Consider the following 15,054-nt stretch of genomic DNA (forward strand, 5'->3'; position numbering starts at 1 on the left):
AATCGGCGTCCACGTTTTCTGTGCTCACTCTGGAACATGAAAAGAAGCGTGCGTGTTGTCACACACAGTGGTGTTCACTGTCAGAATCAGACTGCAGAATAAATGTCTTTTACGTTTTCGGGGACTTTCTGTTGTTCGATTCCCTGAGTGGCCGAACGCACAGGGGAGTGGAGCGATGCTGTCATTAATGCGGTGATACAGCAGATTTGGAGGGAGCGGTGTGGCGTGCACGGGCATCGCAGCCTCTTTGTTAGTGCTGATGCAACGCGATGATGCCACCGATGAGGGGGTCGCGACGTCCCCCCCCCCCCCATCCTCAGGCATCCCTGTCATCATGCCCCCCCCCCCCCCCTGCTGCTTTCATTCCCGCACAGAGTGGTGACATTGAGGATGAGTGGGGGAGTCACGCAGCAGCAATGGGACCGGTGCGGGTGAGCTGCATGCGGTGCGAGTCAGAGACGCACCGTGCACAGGTTTCGTAGTAACCCCCCCCCCCCCTCATTGTCACCGTTGGAGCTGATGATATTAAAAACGCTGAGTGACGTCGCTCCCCTTGCACAACACGTGTGCGGCTGCAGCACTCATGCGCAGTGTCGTGCACGGAGCCTTTTGTTCTGTACAGTATCCCCCCCCCCCCATCACAACACATGCACTGCCCTTCTTTTTTCCATGGCAATCCCCTGCTTAAATTGTTGGGATGCGTGTGTGCGCGTGATTGTGGGTGTATGTATGTGTGTGTGTGTGTGTGTGGGGGGGGGGGGGGGGTGACTCAGTCAGGCTTAAATGCCACTTCATCCAGTCTGCCAGCTCCTCCTGCTGTCACATTGCCATTGTCTGCTGTGTTATCAGTCACATTTGTTTATCTGCATCATTTTTGTGTCACAGGAAATCAACGTCACATGACTTACTGAGCTTGATGGCTAATTCTCCACAGTTTGTCTTAATAGTCCAAATTAATAATGGGTATAGAAAAGGAGTAATAATTAGTATGCATGCATCCAGAGAGCACCAGTCCCTTCTTTACTGGTTTAAAAGGTGAATACCTGTTTTGCTCATAGCTGATGTAAGAGGTGAGAGAAAAAGTATTGTTGCTCAAGAGCTGGGTGGTTATTGAAATCAATTTCTAATCATGTTAACAGCATTAATACAAGCCATGGCGTATGCATACAAAATGATTAACATAATATTATATTATACATATATTTATAGTGTTTAGATTCTAAAGCAGTGGAATAAATGTTTTGTGCAGAGAACTTTTTTTAAATCAAACAAAACTTTCCAAAAAAACCACACCTTCAAAATCCCTGTCTTCAATTTCAAATAAATTCGCCTCAAATAATTAATTTGGGCAACAGAGCTCAGTGAATTAATATTTATGGCATATCACAATGCATGACTCCACTGGATGCCAGTGAACAAGGATTGCCCAGTTATTGCATCACATAGTCCAGAATTGCCTCTCTTGTCTTCTGCCCTGTACATTATTATAAAAGCTGCAGCTTAAAGGTCACATGAGTAGGAGGTCTTGACTGACCCCCCACCCACCTTCATCCGAGATTTTTAATTGTACAGTTAACTCCCCTCAAGCTGATGAAATCCCCACGTTGCCAGAAAAAAAACACCCATGGGTTGGGACCTAATTGTCCAAAATGGGCACTACACCCATATTTGGGGCGTTAAATACATTTTGGTTGAAGGACCCAGAACCTGTTAGAATTATTACCAACTGCCAAATGCGCTGAAATGAACTGAGAAGAGCCAACTGAAACCTCACCCAGCAACAGGAACCCTCATGTTATTTCTGACCTGTAGTGTTCAGGTCCTCCATCGCCACTGAGCTCATAGTAATCAGGTTTATAGCTCTGAACTTCCCATCAAGCTAATTGAAATGCTAATGACAGAAGAGGCTGCATGTGTCCAAAAGTAACAAAGCACTTTTGGATTAAAGATTTATAAAATTGCCGCTGAAGTATAGGACATGATGAAGTGATCTCTTGCTGCGATCCGAGATGGATTTCCGCTGAAAACAATCCCAGCAGTCGCCTAACTGCAACATATTTTATTTTTATGAGGCACAGTAAAGAAAAAGCTGATCCTCCTTTCAGAAATTCACAATAAGCTGCATATCCACATCTCTCACATAGATTATTTCTTTCTCCCCCCCTCTGCATCATTAAAGGATCGTTTGCATCACTGAGGATATTTGAGTAAACCCCCCCACCAGCTCAGTTCCACATCTCAAGTCGGTGCCTTGGCTTGGAAAAAAGAAAAAAAACATGTTCCCATAGCTCTCCCACGTCAGCACAAAGGCATGTTTGACTGGGCTGCTGCCAGGGTGAGGCGTACATGGAGCAGCGCTGCTGGGAGAAATCTAAGATCCTGCACTTTACACCAAGGGCTATTGTTCCCACCCCTCCACACCACCTCCCTCCTCCTCCATCATGTCATGGCCGCTCATTCTTCCTCTACGGTCGTTCATGGCAGTGATGTGCACTGGTGTTTTTTTTGTTTTCTTTGCCATGTGAAATCAGATTGTATTATCCCGCCAGACCCATGCAGCACCCGTCAGTCTGCGGTCCCAGAGTCAGAGTGTTTGTGTCTCTCTCTCTCAGTGTGTTTGCTGCTCAGTTGCCAAGAAGCTATCAAATCTAAACCACCACAGGCACATTTCTAATTGCTCTGCTTTTGTTGGGATGTTTTTTTTATTATTGAGAGACGTAAATCATCCCGATAGTTGCGTCAAACCTGTTTGATGATCTCACAGACTTGTCCTACTGCCTCGAGCTTAGCCCTGTAAACTCCTAATACTTGAGTTACCCATCCTGCAGTCATCCGGGTTTAAAACTGTGCAAACCCCATTGAACTAGTGAATCGATGCACATGTGGTCCTAAAGCTTTGGAAGTAAAACATTGGAATAGTGGAAGAGAGAGGGTAGAGGAATGAGGTGTTTGTGAAGTGGCACTTGGTGAATGAAGAGAAAACATTTCGCATAGTACAATGTCCTGTTTGTATTGGATTACTACAACTACTACAACGACTGGCAAGAGAAGGGAGAGCACTGCCGAGCTCTGTTTGAACGTGCACGCTCTGAGCTGGGGTGCGTTCAGTGCAGAGGTGCTGCTGCTTCACTTGGTCTCCTTATACTCAGTGAGCAGGAGGTGGTACTGCAGCTGAACCTGGCACCACTGCTGGTTTGACTTGCACCTCAGCGGACTCCAGTGAGAGCTTTTAAGACACTCAGCAATTTGCTTTTTTACTATGATTCTGTTTTTAATGTGTACACTTGAAGTGTATAATGTTATATAAGTAATCAGTTGTTGAATATGATACATTCCAATGGAAAGCAAAGCTAAATCTATGAAGTTATTCATTATTAAGTGTAAAAGTTCTGACATTTGTTATGAAATTCAGTTTAATATCACAACTTTTAACTTAAAGGAATGATTTATTTGAACAAAATGTAGTTTATTTGAAGGGATTGACATGTTTTGAGTTCAGTTTGGATTTCATCAGATTTCTAACAATACTTACTATGTTCAAGTTCAACTTTCACTTCACACACATTTTCACACACATGCATTTCACAGAAACCAAACATTGTTCCCTGGGAGCTTATTCAATGCTCTGTTTGAATGGTACATTTCTTCAGTGTTTGAATTCCAAGGAAAAAAAACAATCTGTGCTTCAGTGTCTGACTTAAAAGATAATCATTCTTAGGAATCTGAAAGAGGACTTCCTCACATTTCTGCTTTTGACGTTGTTTCCTGATAAATGGTTTGCTATTTATTTCAGTTCTCCCTCCTGGAATCAAATTCAGTATCCTAATTTCATTCTCAGAATTGATTTTAATCATTAACACACATGGCCCTAATTATCTTCTGTATGTGTCAGTTTGTCTGTTGTCAGTTGGACAGTTCAGAGATAATAGCTCCTGACCCTGATCTTAAAAATAGCTATGAGACTTTCACATGTGTTAAACCTGTTCCTGAGATGCATTCCTCTATACCGAAGAATTTCTTTGCTGAAGCTTTCGCATGTTGTTTTTGAATTCCACTGACTTGTTGCCGTGAATGATATGTGTTCCACAGTTCCCGATGGGAACGAGAGTGGCCACGGAGCCACATGAAGGGCCTTAGCTGTTAGATATTCACCTTGGTAACAGTAATGGGGCCATTATTACAGCACATAAATATGGCGGCTCCTTCATATATTCATGTTGGATTTTCTTAGGGTGGCTGAGTTTATTCATAGTAAACACTGTTGTCTGTGTTCTCCCCAGAGCCCACCCCCTGCTGCCACTGCAGAAACAATATGCACACCATATCAAATTAGAGCAGAAAGCCAGTGTGTGTCTCTTAGGTTTAGGCCTCCTTTGGTATTTGCAACTCTTTGTCGTCTCAGGGAACACTGAAGCACGGCTGTAGTGGCAGTTACAATTTAAAGTCGCACACTTGTCTGGGCAGCTGCTGAGTCACATAATGTGGATTCTCCTGCCGAACAGATAAAGAGCCACTGCTGCACTGCGACCTCACACAGTCTCTGTCCTTACTGTCAGTCTGAGCCTTTATTCCTTTCTATGGTTTTTTGTAATTAATTAAAGGAAGTAGCTAATCAATCAATCAACTGCACTTGTACAGGCTAATTCCTGCTAAGATTTGTTTCAGCTGATAGTTCCCAAGATTGAGCTTTAAAGCTCAACATGTAAGTCATTGTGGATAAAAAGTCCTTGTAGCAACTATTGTCCATGAAAACAATATGAAGCAGAAGCAGAAAATACCACAGCCGTACTTCTGTCTTTGTGTGTAACCTGTAAAGATATAGTGAAGTTATGGCATCCTGAGCAGAGAATGAAGTCCCACTCCCTGTGCACGTGTTGATCCGAGCTTCCGTGTTCTTTTGTTTTGGTAAGTTGATGGGGGGGCATGTGAGTGTGCACAGTGTAACGTCTTTCAGAGCATGTGAACAGTGTAACCACACTTGCTACCTGCCCACGTCGGTGCGCTTAAAACAGAAACACCATGGCTGCACGTTATTTTAGCTAAAGTGAAGCTAAATCACCCTTATTGCCCCCTGGTGGCTAGCTGCAGTATAAGCTAGGTCATAAACCCTGCCTCCTCCATGTTAGCAGCATGGAACTTGGACCAAACTGAAAAAAAATCAAAGTACACATTAAGTTTTCAAAGCCACGCTTTTAAAATGACTTAAAATCTGCAGAAAGAGTGAAGAAGCCCAAGTTAAAGTAAATACTGTAGAATCTACAGTGTAGATGGATTGTTGTGGATCTTTTTACCCAAAGTTCACTTAATACGTGCACAAGCTCCTATTTATCAATTTGAAAACTTTTTGTGATTGTTCTACTTTTTGAAGTAGCACAAATAAGACATCTGTGTAAATGACAATAGAATAGTTTTGACCCCCCCCCCCCCCCCGCACAGGCAGAAGAATGCTGTTCTGTGCGTCTTCGTCTGAAATCTGAGGTCATATCCTCATATGTGACACCCTTTTGTTCTGTTCACTGACATCGCAGTACACAGAAACAGTGGAAGGTTACCAGTCATCACTGTTTTTTCCTTCGTACCGAGTTGGTAGAGTTAAACTCATCACACTGAAATGTTAATATGAAATATGACACTCACCTCTATTATACACTGCTGATTAGGCCTTGAAGCAGTTGAGCAATTCAGCTTTTTGTTTATACTCATAACCCAGATAGACACAGCCGAGACGATTGGGTGTCAAAGGGAGATGATTCTGATATCAAAGTACTTTTAAGGACATTTGTGAGCTGAGCCGGAGGTTTGTCATCTGATTACATGCTGCAGTGATACACTGATATCCCACTGGCCCGCATCTCTCTTTTTCGAACCTGCCAAGCAATGCATCAGTTAGAACAATATTTCTGCTTATATTAGACAATACCAGATGTAATGGTGATGGTGTGTATGTTGGCAAACTGACAAACTAAAATGACTAAACATTGCAAACATTTTGTATTGAAAGACTTTATTATATATTATAAAATGTCAGGTCTACTTACTGTCATATTCTGAAGGCAAAACATAAAAAACTGCATCCGTTACTTACTTGTAGAAGTCTTACTGTGGTTTATAATCCTTTTCTCTTTTAACAAAAGAACGTTGTCTAAAAACAAGGTCACATACGAGTGAAACAATTAAATTGTTGCTTTTAAAGATGTTGTTGGGGTTATTTAGTGTTTGTTTGACATTTGACAATATAGAAAGAAAGTATTATGATATTTGATCCCCAGGCCTCTTTGAATATTACAGTTTTGGAGTCCGCACCTATTAGGCCATCAGACGTCCTGCTTATGGATTTTTGGATTTTCTCAAGTGTTATTATCGGCCTCAAAACCACGTTATCGGTCAGGCTCATATTTTCTATTCATTTTACCCTCAGCATCAATCTCATCTCTCCTCAACTTCACTGCCATTGATCATCGTGTGTCTCACTGAGTTGCAGTGGCTTTGTAGTCACTGGCTGTAATTCAAACCATTAGCTGTAAGGGGCCAAATGAAGCTAGTTCCCATCTCGCTTGAAGGCTTGATGTTTCCTGCCAAGGTCATTATGTGTCCCCCTCCCACCCCACCTCTCTCTCTCTCTCTCTGTCTCTGTGTCCTCTGGGTCGATGGGAAAAAGAAGTGGCGCTCACTCAAGCATAGTGGAAGGTATTTCAGACAATCAGCGGATTGCTGGTAGGGGGAATGAGATCATTGTTTTAGCGAAGGAGGGGAGTGAGGGAGGGAACTGGAATGACCCCTGTGGCAGGACGTTTGCCAGAACGAACGCGACACCGGCTCTGGCAGACGTCAGAATTCCTCTACAGATGGATTTATTTGTACTTTGCATACCTTGCAAAAACAAAACACTACCATTGTGAACCTCTGACATCTGCGAAAGATGAAGACGGTATAAATAGAAAGTAATAAGCGTGCCGCTCCGAGGCTGGAGTAAACAAAGTGTCAGGCAACAACAACCACTGATCATTAAGTACACACACACAAGTTTGATCTCTTGCTTGTTTTGTGAGCGCGCACTTTAAAGAAGGCAGACAAATGCTCCAGGTTCACGCACTGTATATCATTACAGCTCAGCCTTAACTTCAATTATCACATGGGAGCATGAACTCAGCTGTGCAGCATAAATCTGTAAAGTGACAGTTCACTCCAAGTGCAACACATCGTTTAAAGACAATAGTGAAGCGTGGTTGACGACAATATCACTTCAATATCAGATAATACACTTAAAAAAATGTAGATTTGTTTCATCAGAGACATGAAAATGACTTTAAAAGAAATTAAACAACAGGTTCTTCCCTGATACAGTACAAATAATCAGCAAAACTATAGAAAGTCATTCCAATGTATAATTCCAAATGTGCGTATGAAGACGATTATCTACAAACCACTTATCTCTCGGGAAAAAAAACACTTTCTGGTGAGACAGCACTTGAGGTAAATGTGAAGATGTGCTTTCTAATATGGTTGAGCTGACCCTGCATACACTGGGAGGCAGTTAGCAGCAAACCATGTCATATCTTCGCTGACGTTGAAGCAGTGGAGTGTAAAACAACAAAGTGTGTTCTGCGTGTGGTTTGGCAAAGAAGTGCAGCTGTAAAGGAGTTTGCGTCGCGAGGGGCTGGGGGTCGGATAGTGGGCGGGCTGGTCGGGGGCTGGTGTGAGACCACAGCACAGGTGGGCGGGAGGGGGTTTGGTGTGGTGGTGGGAGGGGAGGTGGATGGGCGTGGACGTGCAGTAATGTGCCCATTTCCTGCACCGAGCCCTTGTGCTGCACTGTAAACCAGTAAGCTTACAACGAGATCAGCAGGATTTGCAGTTTGTGGCTTCTCGCCATTTCACAGCAGGCAGCCATAGGTGCAGATCCTGTCTGTGCACTCCAGTGGGCCACTGTGCCTCATATTTCTTTTTTTCTTTTTTTTAAACCATGGGACACGAAAGGGAGCAGGAGCAATAAAAATACATTTTATAGACAAAAGGATGAACTACCTTATAATAACACTTTCATCTACTGCATTTGAGTCAATAGGTGAAAGTGTGGACTATGTATTGGTTTATACAAATTTAAATGAATTGCCAAAAAGCATATTAATGTTGAAAAACTCTGCAAAACCACAGATTCTGTTCATGCATCACAACAAACAACACATCCTCACTTCTCTGTGTAAATGCTCATCTTCGATAATGTACTAAACACACTGTTTATATTACATAAGGTGTCTGCAGAAAATTGATTTTCCCCACATTTGGCTACGCTGCCTCGACAGTTCAGTAACTATAATATATGAATGCCAATATTCATATTTGTTCATTTAAGCGCCTGACTGGTTTTGATACTCGTTCTAGGTGTAGCTCTCTGGCACACACAATTGTAGATGTTAGACGTCCAGTATAGTTAAGGCTTTTATATCAAAGACGGAGAAGAAAGATTGGGAAACAAAGGCAGACAGAGCAGTGAGAGTTAGCGAGGGGAGACATCAATAGTCGTGGCCGCATGAAAGGCTGTAGGAGGCAGCCATTTAGATGGATTACAGTAGCACTGCTCCCCTTTCATCTCACTCAGGGATTGTGTCTTGAGGGAAGGAAGCAAATTGGTTCTCATCATGCTTAGCAACTGCTCAGTCTGATAGCTGAGTCTGTTTGAACACTGTGATGTACATTCCTACAGCGTTATATACATGAGGAACATTTATGCTTGGCTCTAAGCCAACTATCTACTAGCAGTCATCTTCCCCTCCATGAGCGCAGTGACAGACCAGAAGCAGTCTAATCTATCACTCTGCACTCTTGCGGCTTTCGAAAAATGTGATTTTTCAGTGCGCCACTATAACCATCATCGTATCTGGGACAAATGTGCAGCTGTAAGCACACGCTCAGGTCGAGCTGTTTGATCAATCCACACCAGTGGCAGAATTCTAAGAGATTTCACTGCTGATTTGAATCTGAAAGTGAAAGAATTGTTTAACCACCAGCACAGACAGACACACAAAGCTGCTATCACTCACTGAGTTACAGTCAGGACGAGATTTACTGTAAACTGCTCTGTGATCAACAAGTCCTTTGACACAAATCACCAAATACTGTAGTTAATGCAGTCCATATAAGGCAAGGACCTTTGTTGTCATGGTAACAATAATAGGACCTGGAGGAGTGTACTGGTGGTAGAAGTCACAGACTTTTGTTGTCACGGTTACAGTAATGAACATGCACTAAAAGCTGTGAAACGGTCACGGTTTAGTTAATCTACTTGATTGGCTTTGGGGGAAAAACAATTTTTTTTGACAAAAATAAGTTCTTTGTTAAGGTTGGATAACCTTTGTTGTCATGGTTACAATTAACTTATATTTGGTTGTGGATAAAAGAAAATACATCGGTTCCACACAGGCAGTCTTTCTATATTGTCAACTGTCAAATAAACACCAAATAACCCCTCAAAAAAACTTTAACAGCAACAAGTCCTGTGTTTTATTAACCCCCCCACCCACGCCTTGTCTCACCATAAAGGCTACGTCACCCTATTTGCACCTTCACAGCTGCTATAATAACTCCACTAAAGGTCACCAGAGAAAAAAACGTAACAGTGGGTCAGAATAAGTTGCTTGCACAGACGACCTATGGAATCAGTGTTTTATAGGAGGACAGTGTCCTGCAGTGGCTGTGTTTTCAATCTTTGTTTTGTCTGAGCAGTTTCTTTCTTCACTTCTACTTGTTTCTGCAGTTTCTCTGCTGAAATACGGCTATGATAATAAGGGAGATAAAGAAGCTGATTTATAATTACTATTAGATTTAGCGATCCATGTTTTTCTATTTTTAAGAATCGTTAATTCTTGACCCTGATGGTGGTAGTTTAAAAACCAATGGTGCAGCAGGGCTTTCAACAACATCTGTGAATGGAATTATCATGAAAGCCTGTCCACTGATTAAGACTGTGAATGAAACTTCTTCTTAAACAGATTAATTCATTCTCAGAAATATAGTAATAATCTTGTAATTTCTTAGAAACCACACCTCTGTTTTTTCCAGCCAACTGTACAAAAGCTCTAGTGGTCTCAACAAACAGAGAAAAGCAGCACATTTTCATTTTGAATGAATCACGTTTGATGTTTTTTTTTAACAAATAGGTGATTTTTCTTTCTTTTTCACGGTCTTCCTCTTCGTCCTCAACAACTGAACAACCTTTGTTTTGAGGTTGACTTTGACTTTGAGAAAGCCTAGGAAAAAAGTGTATCTAAGAAAAGTGGCATTTAAGTCAATCAGTCTAATAAAAGCTTCACATTCTTCTATTTAACTAATTCATTTTATATGCCAGGAGCTCAAACTTCTTGAAATCAAATGCTGTTTCTTGTTCTTTCTGATTTTTGATCAGAAAATTCTTAAAACCACTGAAGTCACTGGAAACAGAAGAATCGGTGTATTCCCACAGTTTATCAGTAAAGTAGTTTTTTAAACCTGAATTCAAAGAGACTGAATTAGTTAATTAATTAATATAGTAGACTGATATAGCTGAAAGTGCTTAACAGTAAAACTAAAAATTCAACTGTACAATAAACAAGGATGAATGGAAATATATTATAATTAGATAATAAAAAGGCAATAGACTATAAAAGATATACATAAAGATGATTAACAAAGGCATTATTTAAAAGCCAAATTAAAAATACAGATCTCTTGTAGCGCCTTGATAGTGTGTATCCTTGTTAATCTACAAGTTCTCACTCTGCAGCCATAGCTTTTATAAGAAACCTGAAAAATGAGCATTTTTCTAACAGTTTATCTCCAATAAATCTACTTTCAAGTTGAAGTATTGTCCAGCTTGATTTTTCTGCATGTCTCTGTAGCTGTCCTGTGAGAGTGGATGACAGGACGATTCGGTCCTCACGCTGCAGGGACGTCCTCCCCATGCACCAACAACCTGCCAATCATCTATCTGCCTTCACATCTGTCTGGCTGACAGTGACGCAGATGTGTCAGTGTGACTGAACGCCGCTCGTGGATAAATGATCACTAATCATTATCGGAACATGAAGGACAAGTCTGTGAGTAGCGCTGATACCGTAACAGAAGTTTAGTTTCGACATGTCAACACATTATTTTCTGTTGACAGGAAGGCAGTTTTATATTTTTTCCTGTTGTGGTTAGTGTGTGTGAAGCTGATGCGAACATGTGATGCACACAGAAACAGACAGAGCTGTTCAATGAGTCTTTACATTTATGATCTATATCAGCATTTACGTAACAGATTAGTTTTAAGATGATTCAGAGATTCCTTTCTGCGCCAAGAGGTCAAAGCAAAAACAGTCAAAAGTGAGTTTTAAAAGTTAAAATACTTGATGTAAGCAGATGGTTTAAGGCTCTTGTAGACTGATCATGCCACTTGTATGTTGTCAAACCACAGGTGAAAACTGCATTCTTTTAAACTAATTAACTCTTAACAAAGTGCGTTTATAACTTTTTAATTTACAACAAACTGTTAATAAGGAAATAAAGCTTCCTCCCTGACTTCCTTTGCAGGTGCTGCAATAACAACTGTTGTTGGCTTTAATATTCAATGTTAATCTAACGTTAATCTTATGCCTGTAAAAAGCGTCATACTACTACTCCAGTGATTTACTGACAAAATAAATACAGGAAACCTGCATTTTAAAGCCTTTCCCTCTTATAATAGATCCAGGAAAACTATTGCACTAAATATATGCTTATTAAATGGGTGAACTACAGCTCTAAAGTGACTTGTTGCTCACAAATCTCTTTATGGCAGCTCTCACGTGCATTGCATATGTATAAAATGTAAGCTCTCCTGTCCCAGCTTTTCCTAAAAAAGTCTTCAAGCAAACACAAAGGCGCTCTTTGTCCTGGATCTGTTAGATTCATAGCCAGAGTTTGTGGCTTAGTGTAAGTAGTGGAGTCAGATTGTAAGAGTACTTAGCCCAGACCACGTGGAGTGCTGGCATCTGTGTGTCACGCCCTGAGACTTGCTCAGCGTGGTGACTTTTACTTTTGACGGTGCCATAGTTGTGGCACACTGTGCTGGTGTAGTAACACTGCGGCCCTTCCCCCAATGTAATATGCTATATATATGTAGATCTGAATTATTTATAATTGCTTTCTTTTACTTGTCTACTTATTGTGTTGACCAAAAATGTGTTTTTAAATTGTCTTTATTGTTTATTTCACTGCAGTGACATTGCCGTGCTGTACTCTGGTTTTCTGCATGTGTCTTGAATGGTTGGTTAAGTATGATGATCTTGGAAATTTGAAGGGTGTGTGTGGGTGGGGGACTAAAGTTGGGTCTCCATTCAAATGAACAGCAAATTTCACCCAAGTGTTCAGTTTTTAATTGAAAGCTTGGTGATGGAGAGCACACTTTGCTTGTTTCGTTTATTCATTCAGGGATTGTTGTCGTCTCCTCATTGGCCCATATGCTGGTTTCATCTGCAGCCATTTTCCTCTCTCGTGTAGGGGAAGCTTGAGTGGCATTTAAGTCCCATCATTTCTCCGCATCATCATGTCCTCACTGAATCTGTCTCCACTGCACTCAGTAAAAGTTATCTTTGATCGATTCACAAACTTTTCCACCTCTAACAAGCGTAAAAACAAGATTTTGATCTAATGCTAACTAGCTGTCTTCTTCTCTAACACTAAGTCAAGGAGCTGATCGTGACCCAGCAGGTATAGAAGTAACATGGGTGCGAAAAAGAACCCAGTGAGAATCAGTGTTAATGTTAGTAAGCCGCTCTTGCTAGCGCCCCCCCCCCATCTGGATAATGTACAGCAACAGATTGGATCTTCTCCAAACTCAACACAAACATTCACTCTGACCACAGCCACATTTTCCAGTTTGTTGGAAGTTGACAGACACAGTTTTTTCCAATATGTAGAAATGAGACAACATGCGAAACAGTTGTAGTATCAGTGTACTTGTGTACTTAATAATATAATTCAAAGTCTGTGAGACTTACATATTCCATAAACATCTGTCTAAGCTGTTTCTGTACTATACTACCTTGTGGCCTAAGAAATGTCTTAAAGAGAAAGCTACAATCCAGAATGACTTCCTGCTTCCTGCTGAAATTAATAGAATCCTGTGTGGTTCAAACACTATGTGTATTGCTATTAGTATCCAAAGTATCTGAAGGGATACTTGTCCGTCTTCAAGGGGCCTTCGGGACACATTTTCATTTCATCTTTGCATTTGTCTGTCAAAAATACACAAGGCTTTAAGACAATCAAAATCAAGCATATATATTCTTATTTATTTATATGTCCTAAGGCCTCAAATGAAATCCAAGCAGTGTGTTTTTCTTGAGAAATTCATGAAGAAAAACAATTGGAAAACATTCTTTTAAAATGCTTTAAGCAAACAATGTTTTTTTGGAAATACATGAAGTTGCGTTACCTCCGCTGAAACAAGTGATGTATCTTTGAACAAGGCATAAAATGTAGAAGTATGGAGTGCAGACAGCAGCCCGTCCTTAAAAGAAGTGCTTGTATTGCTGACTTGTAGGAGGTTTGTGAACTGCTTGCCCCCTTAATACCAACTGAGTGTGTGTTTTACAAAGCAGGAGTAATCCAAGCACATAATTCACACATGGTGCATGTCTAGAAGTTTAAGTGCTATTGCTTGTTGCCTGGGTTCGTCCGTGGCCCCTCTGAAGTATCTGAGCTCAACTGAACGACTCTGTCTGCCTGTCTGCTTCCCATCATGCACCTCCCCGACCCCAGCCTGGCGAAGGCAGTGAAGGAAGCCATTGTTCCTGTCACTGTGAGGCATGTTGCATGCACTTATGACACTGGGTGGGAGAAATTATTCCCATTATATCCTTGGAATGTCTTCGAATCAATCAATTCTGTATGAATATGTGGAGCTCTTTAGACGACAAAATCTTCCAGTAACAAATGTGCTTGTTTTCATGTTTGAAATAAAGGGAAATAAATTATAGTATTGTTTAAAAACACATTTTCAGGGGCTGAGATCGGTTTTTAAATCAAAACTAACACCTTGTTTTATGCTAATACCCTCCCTCATTGAAACATTTCTCATTTTTAGAAAAGACCACCCCCAGGGCCTGATTCAGAAGTCTGATCCTCTCAGTCAGTTTGTTAACAAATGGCGTTTAGAGCTTCTCTCCCCCTAATTCCTTTCTTTTCCTGCTGAGCTTTGATTGATGTGCAGCAAACCACAGCTGGAAAACCTCGCAGCTTCTTTCGCGGATTTTTCCGACATGATGTAATGTTTTGATGATTCTCAATGTACCGTGTGCAGTGACATCAAAACAAAAGAAATATCCTCCCCCTGAAAAGGTGGACTTCTCCGTCTTGGCGGGCAGATCATTTATGCTTCACATACCACAAATCCCTTTGAATCCCCAAAGCAGGACGCTCTTTGCGTTTGACATGCGTGAGAATGTCAGATTGTCTCTGTTCTCAAGTTCAAGGAGATGTGAGGCTTCCTGATCCTATTTCGACATATTTCAGTGTTCCAAAAAAGTGTCTGTTCTTTTCTGTGCTGAGTCGTATGACTCTGCCACAGACACTCTAAACCGAGAGTGCTATGCAGTGGTCATGAAACACTGCCCTGTCCATCAGTGGTGAGTCTATTTTTAACCCTGCTGTATCACCTATCACGTCCTGCCGTTTCACTCTTTTGTTCTGCCACTGACCGGTTGTAAGGATTGAGAATGTGCTGTGCGGCTTTAACGTCATTTGTAATGTGGTCTCTGGTAATCGGCAGTCTTGAGAAATGTGCAGACCTTGAACGAACTGCACTCTATAAAGGAGTCTTTTAAGCAAATGATGATTCATACATTTCTAGTTTGAGCAGCTGATTAAAGATCTAGATTAGATTTAAAAGCATCTCTCCTTGACGATATTCATGAAGTTGCACTTGGGTTTTGAGTCATGAAGCTGATGGGGGGCAATTGTGTGAATAAATAAAGAAAAGGGAAGCTGAGAGAGAACTTCAGATCCATGCACAATGCATGAAGTGGCTTCGACAGCTGGATCCTTGGTTCTCAGAGA

At 41.3% G+C, this 15,054-nt stretch overlaps 1 protein-coding gene across 2 annotated transcripts in view; it reads left to right on the plus strand.

Annotated features, from left to right (window-relative positions):
* Positions 1-15,054, plus strand: part of bach2b (BTB and CNC homology 1, basic leucine zipper transcription factor 2b) — an 88,131-nt gene that overhangs the window by 1,541 nt on the left and 71,536 nt on the right. The window contains exon 2 of one of the 2 annotated variants that reach the window (XM_069514768.1): positions 10,875-11,072. The exons of the other annotated variant lie outside the window; for it this stretch is intronic. Coding sequence (XP_069370869.1) covers positions 11,034-11,072 — 39 coding nt within the window. The 5' untranslated portion in view covers positions 10,875-11,033. The remainder of the gene's footprint in view (positions 1-10,874; positions 11,073-15,054) is intronic. 2 annotated transcript variants of the gene reach the window in all.

Source organism: Paralichthys olivaceus, chromosome 19 (assembly GCF_024713975.1).
Source record: "Paralichthys olivaceus isolate ysfri-2021 chromosome 19, ASM2471397v2, whole genome shotgun sequence".
NCBI lineage: Eukaryota > Metazoa > Chordata > Actinopteri > Pleuronectiformes > Paralichthyidae > Paralichthys > Paralichthys olivaceus.